General features: G+C 40.4%; 1 protein-coding gene across 5 annotated transcripts; it reads left to right on the top strand.

Annotated features, from left to right (window-relative positions):
• The first annotated feature begins 235 nt into the window (after window positions 1-235).
• Window positions 236-14,942, top strand: LOC110504517 (solute carrier family 25 member 48). Of its 5 annotated transcripts, XM_036970235.1 has the most exons (8): window positions 236-442; window positions 4,434-4,477; window positions 5,251-5,322; window positions 6,040-6,292; window positions 7,210-7,500; window positions 12,705-13,019; window positions 13,053-13,186; window positions 14,213-14,942. In XM_036970235.1, the coding sequence occupies exons 1-8, from the start codon at window positions 397-399 to the stop codon at window positions 14,315-14,317; spliced, it is 1,260 nt and encodes a 419-aa protein (XP_036826130.1). In that variant the 5' UTR covers window positions 236-396; the 3' UTR covers window positions 14,318-14,942. The 5 variants fall into 5 exon arrangements, with proteins under 5 accessions (XP_036826130.1, XP_036826132.1, XP_036826129.1 ...); XM_036970237.1 differs by lacking the exon at window positions 12,705-13,019; XM_036970234.1 differs by having other exon boundaries at window positions 12,738-13,186.
• Window positions 14,943-15,364: the final 422 nt, after the last annotated feature.

The following is a 15,364-nucleotide window of genomic DNA, read 5'->3' as shown; positions in this document are numbered from 1 at the left end:
GACGGCTTGAAGGTCATCAGGGCAAGTTTGTTTAGCATAGCCCGGTGTCCCGTTTTAGGAGATTCCATTCGTTCCACACGTCAAAACTCTACCTACCGGTGCACCGGACCATGCAAAACGAGCATGCCCATTGTTTTGAGACCGCAAACGCTGTACCGTAATCCTAGATGCTGATTGGTTTAGAGACGTCCAATCCCTCCCAACGTTTTTATGTTTACTGACCCTCCTACACCTATCTAGAGGTTTACATAGATGCTTGGAAAGTACATTTGTTTTACTTTGTTTCTACCCCGCGTGTCTGTATCGACTTTCAATTCCAGACCATTAAGATTTCTGCTCACAAGTGACTGACTGGTGACAGTGACAAAAGAAGAGGTATATTAAGAGCATCCAGAAATGAATTGTTTTCATTTAGATGACTTCCTTGCAGGGTGGATTGGAGGTGAGTGTCCGTTATTTTTTAACTAGTCAATTAGCTGTAGAATTAGAGATGAGTTTGGGATAGAGCACGTGTTGGACAATTGTATGTCGATTTGGTTTGTTTATCATCATGTGTGTTTGACAAATAAACGTTTGTTTTTCATTTGAATACATTTGCTATGTTTGTTTAACCCTAACCCTAGGCCTATGTTTCATCTATGTTCTATTATAAGTTTTTTTTTTAAATGAATCATTGGAACAAAGTTTAAACAATGGGAAGCATACACAGAGTTTCCAAATCTAATTGCCCACATAGCGCTTGACATGTTATCATTTTGATCAAACACTTAACGGGAGTTAATGATTAAATAAACAGTTCCAACACGTTTGACTATTTAGTTTGAGAAAAAGTCTTCCTTTTCTATATTCTACTTCTGCAAGGCGCGCTATCTGAACGACCAGTAAAGGGGTACAGTAGTTCCACATTACATAATGCTATCTGTGGAATGCTGTAACTTGTTCTCACTCTTCATCGCCTGTTATTCGCCTATAGGCAGACTACTGTAGTTATGAACATTATCGGCCAACGTTTGTTTGTTTGTTTTTGAAAATGTTGAGTTAGAATGATCCCGAAGCAGATGTAGAGCTGTGGTTGTGTTTTAACATGCTGTTGAGACTGTCTGGCGGGACATGATTCTCCCAGTTCTCTCCGTACTTCGCTGAAATCTGTGGTACTATAGTTGTATTGTCTGAGGAGGGTTGGATGTTCTAGGCAGTGTGTCACTAAAACAACATTATGTTGTTATTATCTCTCCCTCTATCTCACTCGCTTTCAATTCAATTTGCCTTATTGGCATGACGTAACAATGGACATCTTGCCAAAGCGTACTTTGGCGATTAAGTGATACATTTGCGATATTAACATAATAATAATAATCAATACGATCAACGGGACAATCAGTAACAACAATATTCAAGGTTTAAAATAACCATACAATGGACAATAACAATGGCATAAAGAACATGTGCAGGTTGGTTGATCTGTCAGACACTGTCCCTCGTTTTATGGCAGGCAGCAATGTAGTGCGCTGCCAACCCACAGCTCTCTGCGTCCTCCCCCAAAAGGACGGGTAGCCCATTGTCATCAGAGAGGTCTTTGAAACCTTGAATAAGGGTTTTACATTTGGGGTAATTACACTCATTGTTTTATATTTTTGAAATTTTGTTAGGAAATGCAGTTCTGTCACGGGATCAGCTGTGGTGCATGGCTGTGCTCGCTGAGCCTGTACTTTGTCAAGGTTTTTCTAAGGTTTTGATCAGTAACCTTGGTCAAATAGTTTGCCACGGTGTACTGTCGATTTAGGGCGATATAGCGCTGCATTTTTATTTGTGCTCATGTTTCCCAATAGGTAATATAGTTGTGTTTTGACTGTTGTATTTTATTCTAATTGATTCGATGTTCTGGTCCTGAGACTTCAGTGTGTTAGTAGAACAGATTTGTAAACTCAGCCCCAGGACCAGCTGGATGAGGGGACTCTTTTCTCCGTTCTTGGCATTGCATGGCTTGGTAATGTTATAAGAGGGTGTCACTGTATTTGAGATATTTCCAAAACGTAATTGCTCTGCATTTTGAGTTTTTCTTATTATCAAATAAAATTGTATCGGTCAAATACACATGGTAAGCAGATGTTATTGGTCAAATACACATGGTAAGCAGATGTTATTGGTCAAATACACATGGTAAGCAGACGTTATTGCGAGTGTAGCGAAATGCTTGTGCTTCTAGTTCTGACAGTGCAGCAATATCTAACATGTAATCTAACAATTCCACAACAAATACCTAATACACACAAATCTAAGTAAAGGAATGGAATAAAATAAATACATATAAATATATGTATGAGCAACAACCATTAGTGGATATTGGCCTAATTCTGCACTGTATGTATTGTTTGTAGTTGTCCTCTGGACACGTAGGAGAATCTTATAGAACTCTGCATGCAGTGTTTCAATCGGGTGTTTGTCCCATTGGGTGAAATCTTGTTTTGCAAGTGGACCCCACACCTCACTGCCATGAAGTGCAATTGGTTCAATGACACATTTAAATTCGATTTAGGCAATTTTAATAAGTATTTTGATTTTAATTCGCTTTTTAATTGCGTAGAATGCCCTGCATGCTTTCTTTCAATTCAATTTCAATTTAAGGGCTTTATTGGCATGGGAAACATATGTTAACATTGCCAAAGCAAGTGAAGTAGATAATAAACCATATAAATTAACAGTAAACATTACACTCACAAAAGTTCCAAAAGTATAAAGACATTTCAAATGTCATATTATATATATATACAATGTTGTAATGATATGCAAATTGTTAAAGTACAAAAGACATATCCTGTCTGCTATTGAGAGTCAGGTCTGCCTTTCTCAATAGCAAGGCTATGCTCACTGAGTCTGTACATAGTCTAAGCTTTCCTTAAGTTTGGGTCAGTTACAGTGGTCAAGTATTCTGCCACTGTGTACTCTCTGTTTAGGGCCAAACAGCAATCTAATTTGCTCATTTTTTTTTATTTTGTTAATTCTTTCAAATGTGTCAAGTAATTATCTTTTTCTTTTCTCATGATTAGGTTGGGTCTAATTGTGTTGCTGTCCTTTGGTGTTTGTGAACAGAGCTCCAGGAACAGCTTGCTTAGGGGACTTTTCCAGGTTAATCTTTCTGTAGGTGATGGCTTTGTTATGGAACGTTTGGGAATTGCTTCCTTTTAGGTGGTAGTAGAATTTAACCGTTTTTTTCCGGATTTGGATCATTATCGGCCTAATTCTGCTCTGCATGCGTTATTTGGTGTTTTTGCCAATTTTAACCACTCACTTGTTGTTTTGTGTACATGGATTTTATAATGTTGTATGTTTTCCCCCCCAACACCACTTTTCATCAATTTGTATAGCAGACCCTCATGCCAAATTGAGTCGAAGGCTTTTTTGAAATCAACAAAGAATGACAAGACTTTGCCTTTGTCTTGGTTTGTTGGTTTGTTAATTAGGGTGTGCAGGGTGAATACGTGGTCTGTCATACAGTAATTTGGTAAAAAGCCAAATTGACATTTGCTTAGTACGTTGTTTTCACTGAGGAAATATACAAGTCTGCTGTTAATGATAATGCAGAGGATTTTCCCAAGGTTGCTGTTGACGCATATCCCACATGAGTTATTCGGGTCAAATTTGTCTCCACTTTTGTGGATTGGGGTGATCAGTTCTTGGTTCCAAATATTGGAGAAGATGCCAGAGATAAGGATGATGCTAAAGAGTTTAAGTATAGTCATTTGGAATTTGTGGTCTGTATATTTTATCATTTCATTGAGGATACCATCAACACCACAGGCTTTTTTGGGTTGGAGGGTTTGTATTTTGTCCTGTAGTTCATTCAATGTAATTAAAGAATCCAGTGGGTTCTGGACATCTTTAATAGTTGATTCTAAGATGTGTATTTGATCATGTAAATGTTTTTGCTGTTTGTTCTTTGTTAAAGGGACAAAAATATTGGAGAAATGGTTTATCCATACATCTCCATTTTGGATAGATAACTCTTCGTGTTGTTGTTCGTTTAGTGTTTTCCAATTTTCCCAGATGTGGTTAGTCTATGGATTCTTCAATTACATTGAGCTGATTTCTGACGTGCTGTTCCATCTTTTTCCATAATATATTTCTGTATTGTTTTAGTGATTCACCATAGTGAAGGCATTTTCTGGGTTGGATAGGTTTCTCAATTTCTTTCTTGGGTTTTTGCGTTCTTCATCAAACCATTTGTCAATGTTAATTTTCTTCGGTTCTGTGTGTGTTTCTCTCTTTCACTCTCTCTCTCTTTCACCCTCACTCTCCCCCCCCCCCCCCCACCCGCTCTCTTTCACTCTCTCTCCCCCCTGCTTTCTTTCACTGTCTCTCCCCCCCTCCCTCTATCACCCCTATCTATCCCTTCTCACTCCCCTAAATGTGGTTTCCATCTGTTTTTCCAATAGGAGCTTCCAGTGTTATTGTGGGTCATCCTCTGGACACAGTCAAGGTACATGAGGACACAGTTCAACACATAAAGGACTGGTTTCCCAGACACTGATCAAGCCTAGCCTTGAACTGAAAGGACATTCTCTGTTTATCTTGAGTTTAAGTTCAGGTTTAGGCTTAATCTGTGTACAGGAAACTGTCCTATGAGGTTTAAACAGTGGAGGCTGCTGAGTTGAGGAAGGCCCATAATAATGGCTGGAACATCACAATTGGAATGGAATCAAACACCTGGAAACCATGGAAACCATGTGTTTGATACCATTCCACTCTAGCCATTACCACCAGCCCATCTTCACCAATTAAGGTGCCACCAACCTACTGTGGGTTTAAATCAGAGATTGACATTAAGGTCTGAAAAGCACACACAAATGCCTTACATTGTCTCTTTCATTTAAACAGTGGAGGGGAACCAGGCAGATCAATGCCTGCAGTTTCGTTGCTGCCTGTAAAAAAATATATCTATATGTTTTTTTAAGCCCAGTGGGGGTAACCTCCGAGAAGGCTCAATTTGCCTAACTGTTCAGTTCACTTGCTCTAGGCAATAGATCAACCCTTAATGTCAAACCTTGTTTTTTTTTTTTTTACCAAACATGCAATATTACTGTATCTGTACATACACAGTTACCATTTAGAGGGCTATAGGCCTGCAGTAACATTAAAACCCGTTAGCACGCATCACCTAGCCTACATGCTGTAGATTGTGTAGGTTGTTGTTTTATGTAGGAGGAATGTTGAGGTTCTCATCCTTTCCCATTCTATGATTCTACCCAACAGACTCGTTTACAAGCTGGGAAAGGATACAAGAACACCCTTCACTGTGTCCTCCAAATCTACAGAAAGGAAACGGTTAGTGATTAACTAGTTGTTACTTATATTTCTTATTCGTATTTTTTTTGTTTTAACTACATTGTTGGTTAGGGGCTTGTAAGTAAGCGTTTCCCTGTAAAGGTCTACCTACACCTGTTGTATTCAGGCACATGTGACTAATATTATTTGATTTTGTCACTACTCTTGTAGTCTAAATGAAATATAGGCCATTTAGCAGACACTTTTATTCAAAGCAATTTACAGTCATGCTCACATGGACATTTTGTATGTGGTCTCAAAGGGAATGGAACCCAGAGGAGTCCATGGGATAATATTTGGCATGATAAACCATTTGTCGTCGTTGTATTAGTATGGTTTCCTTTAGAACTGTAGAGGCCTTGGACATATAAGTGTCAGCCTCGACAACTACTGTAAAAGTCCATTAATAATATCCTATATTCAACTCACACTCTCACCTGTAGATTATACTTTAGGCCTAGCTGTGACAGTTCTGGAATGGACAAAAAATGTGACTTTTGAAGCAACTGTGCTTTTGTTTTATAAAAAATGATTGTGCCTTGCTGTGAATACTCCCTCTGTACTGGGGTGGGGGGGGAGAAAAACCTGGAAAGAAGCGGAGGGCGCTCTGGGAGAAAGAGAATGCTTGAAGCTGCCAAAGGCCACGTGGTATACTGGGACCCAGGCCTTCTGCAAAACAAATTGTTCCATAAAAACTCTAATTTTTCTTCCACCTAGATTGCTGGCTTCTTCAAGGGTCTCTCCTTCCCACTGGCCAGCATCACTGTGTATAACTCAGTGGTGTTTGGATTCTTCAACAACACACAGAGGGTTATAAGCAAGTTCCGCCATGGTGACGAGAGACAGTCGTGTGGTATGCTGGACATGACCCTGGCCAGCATGTTGACAGGGCTGATGTCAGTGGGACTCGGAGCTCCGGTCGACTTAGTTAAGATCAGACTGCAGATGCAGACTCTGCCCTGTCTAGCAGGTAAAGTCAAAGCCCAATACAACATTATATAACATTCTAGCAGGTATTTCCTTTACTTTAACTACCCTTCAGACCATTCTAGAAGGTATTTCATTTAGTACAACTACCCTTCAGACCATTCTAGAAGGTATTTCCTTCAGCACAACTACCCTTCAGACCATTCTAGCAGGTATTTCCTTAAGTACAACTACCCTTCAGACCATTCTAGCAGGTACAGTGCCTATAGTTCCCATGGGTTTAGACAGCTCATTTTAGTGGGACTTTACTCAGAGGTCTAGATTAGAACAGAACAGAATAAATTGACAATTCAACGAACCAGGGAAAACGATTATTTTGCCTATTCTGATTCAGTTTTAGTTTTCCAACAAGCCATTCATATTTCACAACAAGCAACTCAGGCGAGCTAGCTTGAGATGATACATCCCCTGGATTGTAACCAGCTCACTTAAAAGGTTGATACAACTAAAAGGCGTTATAAACACCTGTCAGTGATGAGTCACCAGTCACCGTTTTGAAGACGGAAACTGCTGCACCTTTTTTTTTTATATATGGCGATGTACCACGCGTCCTTGTGTGTTGCCCCATGGATCTTTATGGTGCCTACAGTATCGGGCATAATACATGGGTTAAATGTTGACTATCACCTGTTGTTCTGGTATATAGTTAAAGCCTCCTTCCCCGTAAGGGGCGGCAGGGTCGCCTAGTGGTTAGAGCGTTGGACTTGTAACCGGAAGGTTTCAAGTTCAAACCCCCGAGCTGACAAGGTACAAAAATCTGTCGTTCTGCCCCTGAACAAGGCAACCCACTGTTCCTAGGCCGTCATTGAAAATAAGAATTTGGATTATCTTCTTTCTGCATGAGTGGTCAATAAAGGGAAGTAGAATCTAATCATTGTTTTGAATCCTTGTGTATTTTAGAGAACCTGTCCCTCGCCGGGACGACCGGAAACGTGAACGGTAACATCGCCGTGCGCTCCGTGACTCTCCAGGGCCAGCCGACCTACAGAGGGCCCATCCACTGCATCAGCTCCATACTGCGGACTGAGGGGGTCCGGGGGCTTTACAGAGGAGCCGGGGCCATGGTCCTGAGAGACGTCCCTGGGTACACGCTGTACTTCATCCCCTACGCGTTGTTCCGTCGCTGGCTATCCCCTGAAGGGAGGTCATCACCTCATCCCTGTACTGTATGGGTGTCTGGAGGACTGGCAGGTAACTGGAAGGAGTTTACGGAAGGATGATAATGTTACTGTTGTGATTGGTGGAAGCAAATTTGAAAGTAGCCTTTGGGTCAGATAAAGGAACATTCTGTTGAAACCGTGGCCTCGTTTTGGTTTCCACTAGGCCAGAGAATGTACTTGTGGAGGGTTGTTAGGCCCAGTAATAAATCAAACCCACAATCCTGACATTGCTAGCAGGGCTGTAGCCAGGTTTGAGTTTTAGTCTACCGCCTTCCGGACCTCACTGTCTCATCGTTGTCAGGGATCTGGCCTACCACTGTTGTCTTCAGCAAACTTAATGATGGTGTTGGAGTCGTGCATGGCAATGCAGTCATGGGTGAACAGGGAGTACAGGATGGGACTAAGCACTCACCCCTGAGGGGCCCCCGTGTTGAGGATCAGCGTGGCAGATGTGTTGTTGCCTACCCTTACCACCTGGAGGCGGCCAGTCAAGAAGTCCAGGATCCAGTTTCAGAGGGAGGTGTTTAGTCCCCGGGTCCTTAGCTTAGTGATGAGCTTTGTGGGCACTATGGTGTTGAACGCTGAGCTGTAGTCAATGAATAGCAATCTCACATAGGTGTTCCTTTTGTCCAGGTGGGAAAAGGCAGTGTGGAGTGTGATTTGAGATTGCGTCATCTGTGGATCTATTGGGGCGATATGCGAATTGGAGTGGGTCTAGGGCAGGGGTGCCCAACCCTCTTCCTGGAGATCTACTGTCCTGTAGGTTTTCAGTCCAACCCTCTTCCTGGAGATCTACTGTCCTGTAGCTAGTTAAGGTCTTGTTGAGCAGCTAATAAGTAGAATCAGGTGTGTTAAATTACATTTGGACTGAAAACCCACAGGACGGTAGATCTCCAAGAAGAGGGTTGGACTGAAAACCCACAGGACGGTAGATCTCCAGGAAGAGGGTTGGACTGAAAACCTACAAGATGGTAGATCTCCAGGAAGAGGGTTGGGCAGCTCTGGTCTAGGGTTTTTCCGGGATGAACACCTAGCCTATTCGCTATACAGTTTTAATGTTATACCTCTGAAATATGATAAATGATTCACACTGTCACGTAGCATCAACAACTGTTCAGTCAGTTGTAAATGATGAATTGCATAAAATGATCAACTCTTTACATCAATACTGTTCTCTCTCTTGTCAAAATACATAGCATTCACATGTTTGTATTCCTAGGCATTACTAATCAAGCTTTGCACAAACAGACCTCTGTATTATCAGTGATGTAGTGTTTTTTTATTTTTTTTTTAAGTTGGGTAATGGGTGAACTATGAACTTCCATCGAGCGAGATGATAAGACGAACAACCACACATAGAGAGGAAAATGTAGGAAATTTTTAAGAACTGTTTTTGCGTGTTGATATAATTTTAATACGGAATTCAAAAGCACAATGCTTGTCTTTCATAATTTGGTCAGATATACTTGGGAGGTGTAGTGTCAGCGTTATGTTGCTGGCATGTCATGCCTACGTTTTCTAATCTTGCCAATGGAAAAAAAAAATCATTAAAGTAGTTGGCGCTGTCAGTGGGCTTTGTGATGAATGAGCCATCTGATTCAGTGAATGATGGCGCTGAGTTTGCCTTTTTCTCCAAAAATTGTAATTGAAGGTGCTCCACATCTTTTTACCATCGTTCTTTATGTCAGTTATCTTGGTTTCAGAGTGTAGTTATTTATTTTTATTCCGTTTAGTCACATGATTTCTAAATTTGCAGTGCGTTTGCCAATCGGTTGTACAGCCAGACTTATTTGCCATTCCTTTTGCCTCATCCCTCTCAACCATACCATTTTTAAAAAAATTCCTCATCAATCAACAGGGATTTCAGTTTTTTTTGTCATTTTCTTAATGGATGCGTGCTTATTAGTAACTGGGATAAGCAATTTCATAAATGTGTCAAGTGCACCGTCTGGTTGCTCATCATTACACACCACAGACCAGCAAATACTTTTTACATCAACAACATAGGAATCACTACAAGACTTCTTGTATGACCTCTTATACACGATATTAGGCCAAATCTTTGGAACTCTGGTTTTCCTATACATGGCTGCTATATTGTGATCACTACATCCTACGGGTTTGGATACTGCTTTAAAACAAATATCTGCAGCATTAGTAAAGATGTGATCGATACATCAAATCAAATCAAATGTATTTATATAGCTCTTCGTACATCAGCTGATATCTCAAAGTGCTGTACAGAAACCCAGCCTAAAACCCCAAACAGTAAGCAATGCAGGTGTAGAAGCACGGTGGCTAGGAAAAACTCCCTAGAAAGGCCAAAACCTAGGAAGAAACCTAGAGAGGAACCAGGCTATGTGGGGTGGCCAGTCCTCTTCTGGCTGTGCCGGGTGGAGATTATAACAGAACATGGTCAAGATGTTCAAATGTTCATAAATGACCAGCATGGTCGAATAATAATAAGGCAGAATAGTTGAAACTGGAGCAGCAGCACAGTCAGGTGGACTGGGGACAGCAAGGAGTCATCATGTCAGGTATTCCTGGGGCATGGTCCTAGGGCTCAGGTCCTCCGAGAGAGAGAAAGAAAGAGAGAATTAGAGAGAGCATATGTGGGATGGCCAGTCCTCTTCTACATGTTGATGATTTCATTCCTGTGCTGTTTGTACCTACCCTGGTAGGTTGAAGCTTTTTCCTGAGTGGGCAGCTTGATAAGTCAGTCAGTATTTAAAATCACCCAGAAAATATACCTCACTGTTGATATCACATACATTATCAAGCATTTCACACATGTTATCCAGATACTGACTGTTAGCACTTGGTGGTCTATAGCAGCTTCCCACCAGAATGTGCTTAAGAGGTGACAACGATTAATTATGACTACTTCCTTCCATTTGAATGTTCGAGAAATGTGTTGTTGATTTAATTAGACCATATGGTTCAAGCCTAATTAATGAAAAAAGCATCTAATCAACAATGGCATTCATTTCAATGAACTCTGCAACTCTTCCTACTGTTGACTTGTTTCATAACTGCCACCAGTTTGACCCCCAAAACATCGACAACAAACACATAGTGACATAGTAAAATATACATAGACATTGTAAAATATCCATAATGACATAGTAAAATATACATAGTGACATAGTAAAATATACATAGACATTGTAAAATATCCATAATGACATAGTAAAATATACATAGTGACATAGTAAAATATACATAGTGACATAGTAAAATATACATAGTGACATAGTAAAATATACATAATGACATAGTAAAATATATACATAGTGACATAGTAAAATAAATACAAGAGTGTAAAAAAAATATGTCAAGGATATTTCATGCTGAAACTCATATTAAACAAAAATTGTATTTAAAAAAATATATATATATATTATTTACAATGACAGCCTACGCCGACCAAACCTGGGACAATTGTGCACCGCCCTACGGGGATCCCAATCACGGCCGGTTGTGATACTGCCTTGATTCGAACCAAGGTGTCTATTGTGACATCTCTAGCACTGAGACGCAGTGCCTTAGATCACTGCGCCACTCGGGAGCCTTTCACTAAGTAGATGTTTTATATTTAGACGTTTTACAGCTTCGTCATTCTGTTTTCTATTTTAAATCATCTTATTTAATTATAATTTTGATACGGCCACACAGAGGGCAAGACATAATTACAGACATCTGTGATAAGTACTCGGAGGGCCACTAAGATGTCTTGTGATATATTTCAAGGATTTGATGTATTCTAAAATAATTCTGGTAGTTTTTACCCTCCTTTTACAACTGTAGTTCTCAATAAGTGAGGGTCTGATGTTTTTGGTCAAATAAAAAATGTTTGTGTGGAAAGCAACAAGGACAAATGGGATTTGTAATAGACTAGAACAGAAGGGACAAGCTTCCATTCCTACTGAAAGGTGACTTCCTAGCAGTGTTTCTCAGCACAGATTTCAAAAACCTGCCAGTTCGGTGTGTTTTGAAGAAACATCTTGACGTTTTATAAAAAAATGTAATTGGCTGTTTTTAAGAATGTAACTGCAATCCATTTATTTTTGTGTGGTTTTTTTAAACATTTATTTAACTAGGCAAGTCAGTTAAGAACAAATTCTTATTTTCAATGACAGCCTAGTGGGTTAGCTGCCATGTTCAGGGGCAGAACGACAGATTTGTACTTTGTCAGCTCGGGGATTTGAACTTGCAACTTTCTGGTTACTAGTTCAACACTCTAACCCCTAGGCTACCCTGTAAATCATCTGGGTTGATGTAATCTGATTACGTAATCCCTGTTACATGTAATCTGTCAGTACCCAAAACTGGTTGTACCTCTATGGTAGCTACACTCTTAACTGAGTGCTATAGTCTTCTCTACCACCAAATTATTTATTATTATTATTTATATTACATATAAAGCTTTGCCGACTGGAACATGCCCTGATTGAAGCCTGTTACAAGGACTATCTAAAACATTAAATCAAATCAAATAAAACGTTATTTGTCACATACACATGGTTAGCAGATGTTAATGGTCACATACACATGGTTAGCAGATGTTAATGCGAGTGTAGCGAAATGCTTGTGCTTCTAGTTCCGACAATGCAGTAATAACCAACAAGTAATCTAACTAACAATTCCAAAACTACTGTCTTATACACAGTGTAAGGGTATAAAGAATATGTACATAAGGATACATGAATGAGTGATGGTACAGAGCAGCATAGGCAAGATACAGTAGATGGTATCGAGTACAGTATATACATGAGGTGAGTATGTAAACAAAGTGGCATAGTTAAAGTGGCTAGTGATACATGTATTACATAAGGATGCAGTCAATGATATAGAGTACAGTATATACGTATGCATATGAGATGAATAATGTAGGGTAAGTAACATTATATAAGGTAGCATTGTTTAAAGTGGCTAGTGATATATTTACATCATTTCCCATCAATTCCCATTATTACAGATCAACTCTGTTGCTACATGCTAATGTACATCACTGTAGCCAAAGCCTGTTTTACAAGGACCTTCTAAATCATTATAGATCAACTCTGTTGCTACATGCTAATGTACATCACTGTAGCCAAAGCCTGTTTTACAAGGACTTTCACTGTAGCCAAAGCCTGTTACAAGGACTTTTACTGTAGCCAAAGCCTGTTAGCCTATTTCTGTTGCTACATGCTAAAGTACATCTCCTGACCTCTGACATGTTTCTGTCTACAGGTTCTACTCCAGCTGACGTGGTTCTGTCTACAGGTTCTATCTCGTGGGTCACGGCTACTCCAGCTGACGTGGTTCTGTCTACAGGTTCTACTCCAGCTGACGTGTTTCTGTCCACAGGTTCTACTCCAGCTGACGTGTTTCTGTCTACAGGTTCTACTCCAGCTGACGTGGTTCTGTCTACAGGTTCTACTCCAGCTGACGTGTTTCTGTCCACAGGTTCTACTCCAGCTGACGTGTTTCTGTCTACAGGTTCTACTCCAGCTGACGTGGTTCTGTCTACAGGTTCTACTCCAGCTGACGTGGTTCTGTCTACAGGTTCTACTCCAGCTGACGTGGTTCTGTCTACAGGTTCTATCTCGTGGGTCACGGCTACTCCAGCTGACGTGGTGAAGAGCAGACTACAGGCTGACGCTCTACACGCTAGGAAATACAGAGGGATTGTCCACTGCGTCGTTCAGAGCTACAAGACCGAGGGGATACATGTAAGCGAACAGACACACAGTACACACTGGGCCCGTTTCCCAGACCCCCATTAAGTCTGTAGACCTGGACAAAGCAGCACTTTATAGGTGAAGATCATTGAACATGCTTCTTTGTCCATGTGTAGGTCTAATCTTTGTACCAGAAACCAGCCCACCGTGTAGTAATTTAACATCGATTCATCACTACATTTTCATTTGTAAAGTAATACAGTAGCCTGCGGTTTTGGTGTAGCTTTGTGGCAACATAGATAATTGCTGACACTACTAGTAGCTGCAGGTTTTATTCCCGTCAGCTTTTAAAGTTTATACTCAGGTGAACCCAACTCAACATGTCCTGTAAAAGTCACAAGGGCGAGACAAGATCTGTTCCAAAGAAAAGTTATTAACTAACTACCAAGGTCGTTCCTAGGTTAAGAGGGAGTTCAAGCAGGTTTTGGTCAATTTGTGATGTAACAAAATAGCCAATAGTATTATGTCACACCCCCCCCCAAGTGACCAGACAGATCTTGTTCAAATGTGTTTTGGCAGACAGCGACTGATCATAGACATTTGATCAATACCTGTCAATAATTTAACAAGGCACTTGGCCTGAATAAGCTTGAATAGGTGTTAACCATGTGGTTTCAGTGATTATGTTTGTTTGGTTGGCTAGGATATTAAGTTTTAATTGAATTCCTTTTTCTTTATTTTTTACACGTTATGTAATTATTCTCTCTCTCTCTCTCTCTCTCTCTCTCTCTCTCTCTCTCTCTCTCTCTCTCTCTCTCTCTCTCTCTCTCTCTCTCTCTCTCTCTCTCTCTCTCTCTCTCTCTCTCTCTCTCTCTCTCTCTCTCTCTCTCTCTCTCTCTCTCTCTCTCTCTCTCTCTCTCTCTCTCTCTCTCTCTCTCTCTCTCTCTCTCTCTCTCTCTCTCTCTCTCTCTCTCTCTCTCTCTCTCTCTCTCTCTCTCTCTCTCTCTCTCTCTCTCTCTCTCTCTCTCTCTCTCTCTCTCTCTCTCTCTCTCTCTCTCTCTCTCTCTCTCTCTCCAGGTCTTCTTCCGCGGAGCCTCCGTGAACGCTATCCGAGGCTTTCCAATGAGCGCCACCATGTTTCTGGGCTACGAACTCTCTCTGCAGTTCTTCAGGGGTCTCTAGTATCTACACAAGGATTATAATGAGACATTATTATCTTGACAGTTATCCTCTTGTCCTAGGACACTCCAAATGGTTTCCTCAGGAAGATCATTTGAATCCTTGCAGAATGAAAGTAGGGAGTGTCTTGACTTGAGAATTGTTCTAGTTGAGAATTATCTGCGCTACTGCCATAATACAATCTATTTATAAAGTGTAAATACTAATTTCTTATATTAAGAAAATATCTTAAATTAAAGTGGCTTACATTAATTGACAAATGTATACATTTAAATATGTTGTGCTATAATATACAGTAACAGTATGCTTAATATATAGCTGTACTGCATAAATTAACTAGTTTTAGGACCCAACAGTTAACCAGTTCTAACCTCCATAATGATACGCACATGAATCATTATATTTTGTTGGTGCCAGGCTTTTAATTAAATTGTTTAAACTTTGTGATTTGTAAATAAGTATGAGAGAAATTAAATGTCATTCCACAAGGAGGCATAGTTTTGTACATTAATTTTTTCTTAAAAGTTATTTTAAATGTGGGGTTTTTGGGGGGGGGGAATTCTTGTTACGGACTGTTTCTGTACACGTTTACTTGGAAAATCTAATAAACACATTGTTTCAATTGAAATTGTATTCTTCTTTGAATCCTCTCCAAAAGTCAGTGCTTTCTAAATGACTGCAGTAACCTTAAAGATACTAGGCTACTGACGTGTAACAGTAATCGAGTAAACACAGTAACAAAAACATCAGGGGCCCACAACGTTGGCAGCTTGTTACTGAGCACATGTAGGGGGGGCAATGAAGAATCATTCTGAAGAACCTTATCTCAGGGCTGTGGGTGACTGATAAAGTCAGGTGGCAGGGTGCTTCTGTACAGCTGTCTTTACGCTATACAGTAATGCAGTGTTTCCCAAACTCTGTCCTGGGCCCCCATACCACACAACCCCCCCCCCCCTACACGTTTTTAATGAACTGTTGACTACAAACAACCTCCACTAGAAGGCGCTGTTCTCTAAAAAAAAAACTTTACCAGCTGATATCCTAGAGCAG

The sequence above is a fragment of the Oncorhynchus mykiss genome, chromosome 31, assembly GCF_013265735.2.
Source record: "Oncorhynchus mykiss isolate Arlee chromosome 31, USDA_OmykA_1.1, whole genome shotgun sequence".
NCBI lineage: Eukaryota > Metazoa > Chordata > Actinopteri > Salmoniformes > Salmonidae > Oncorhynchus > Oncorhynchus mykiss.
The sequence above is the reverse complement of the archived record's forward strand: the minus strand, read 5'-3'. Positions and strand labels throughout refer to the sequence as shown.

Coding starts and splice junctions, on each gene's coding strand:
- LOC110504517 (XM_036970233.1), top strand. CDS start 397: ATGAATTGTTTTCATTTAGATGACTTCCTTGCAGGGTGGATTGGAG. Junction 443..4,433: donor CCTTGCAGGGTGGATTGGAG/GTGAGTGTCCGT, acceptor TTTTTCCAATAG/GAGCTTCCAGTGTTATTGTG. Junction 7,501..12,704: donor GGTGTCTGGAGGACTGGCAG/GTAACTGGAAGG, acceptor TTCTGTCTACAG/GTTCTACTCCAGCTGACGTG.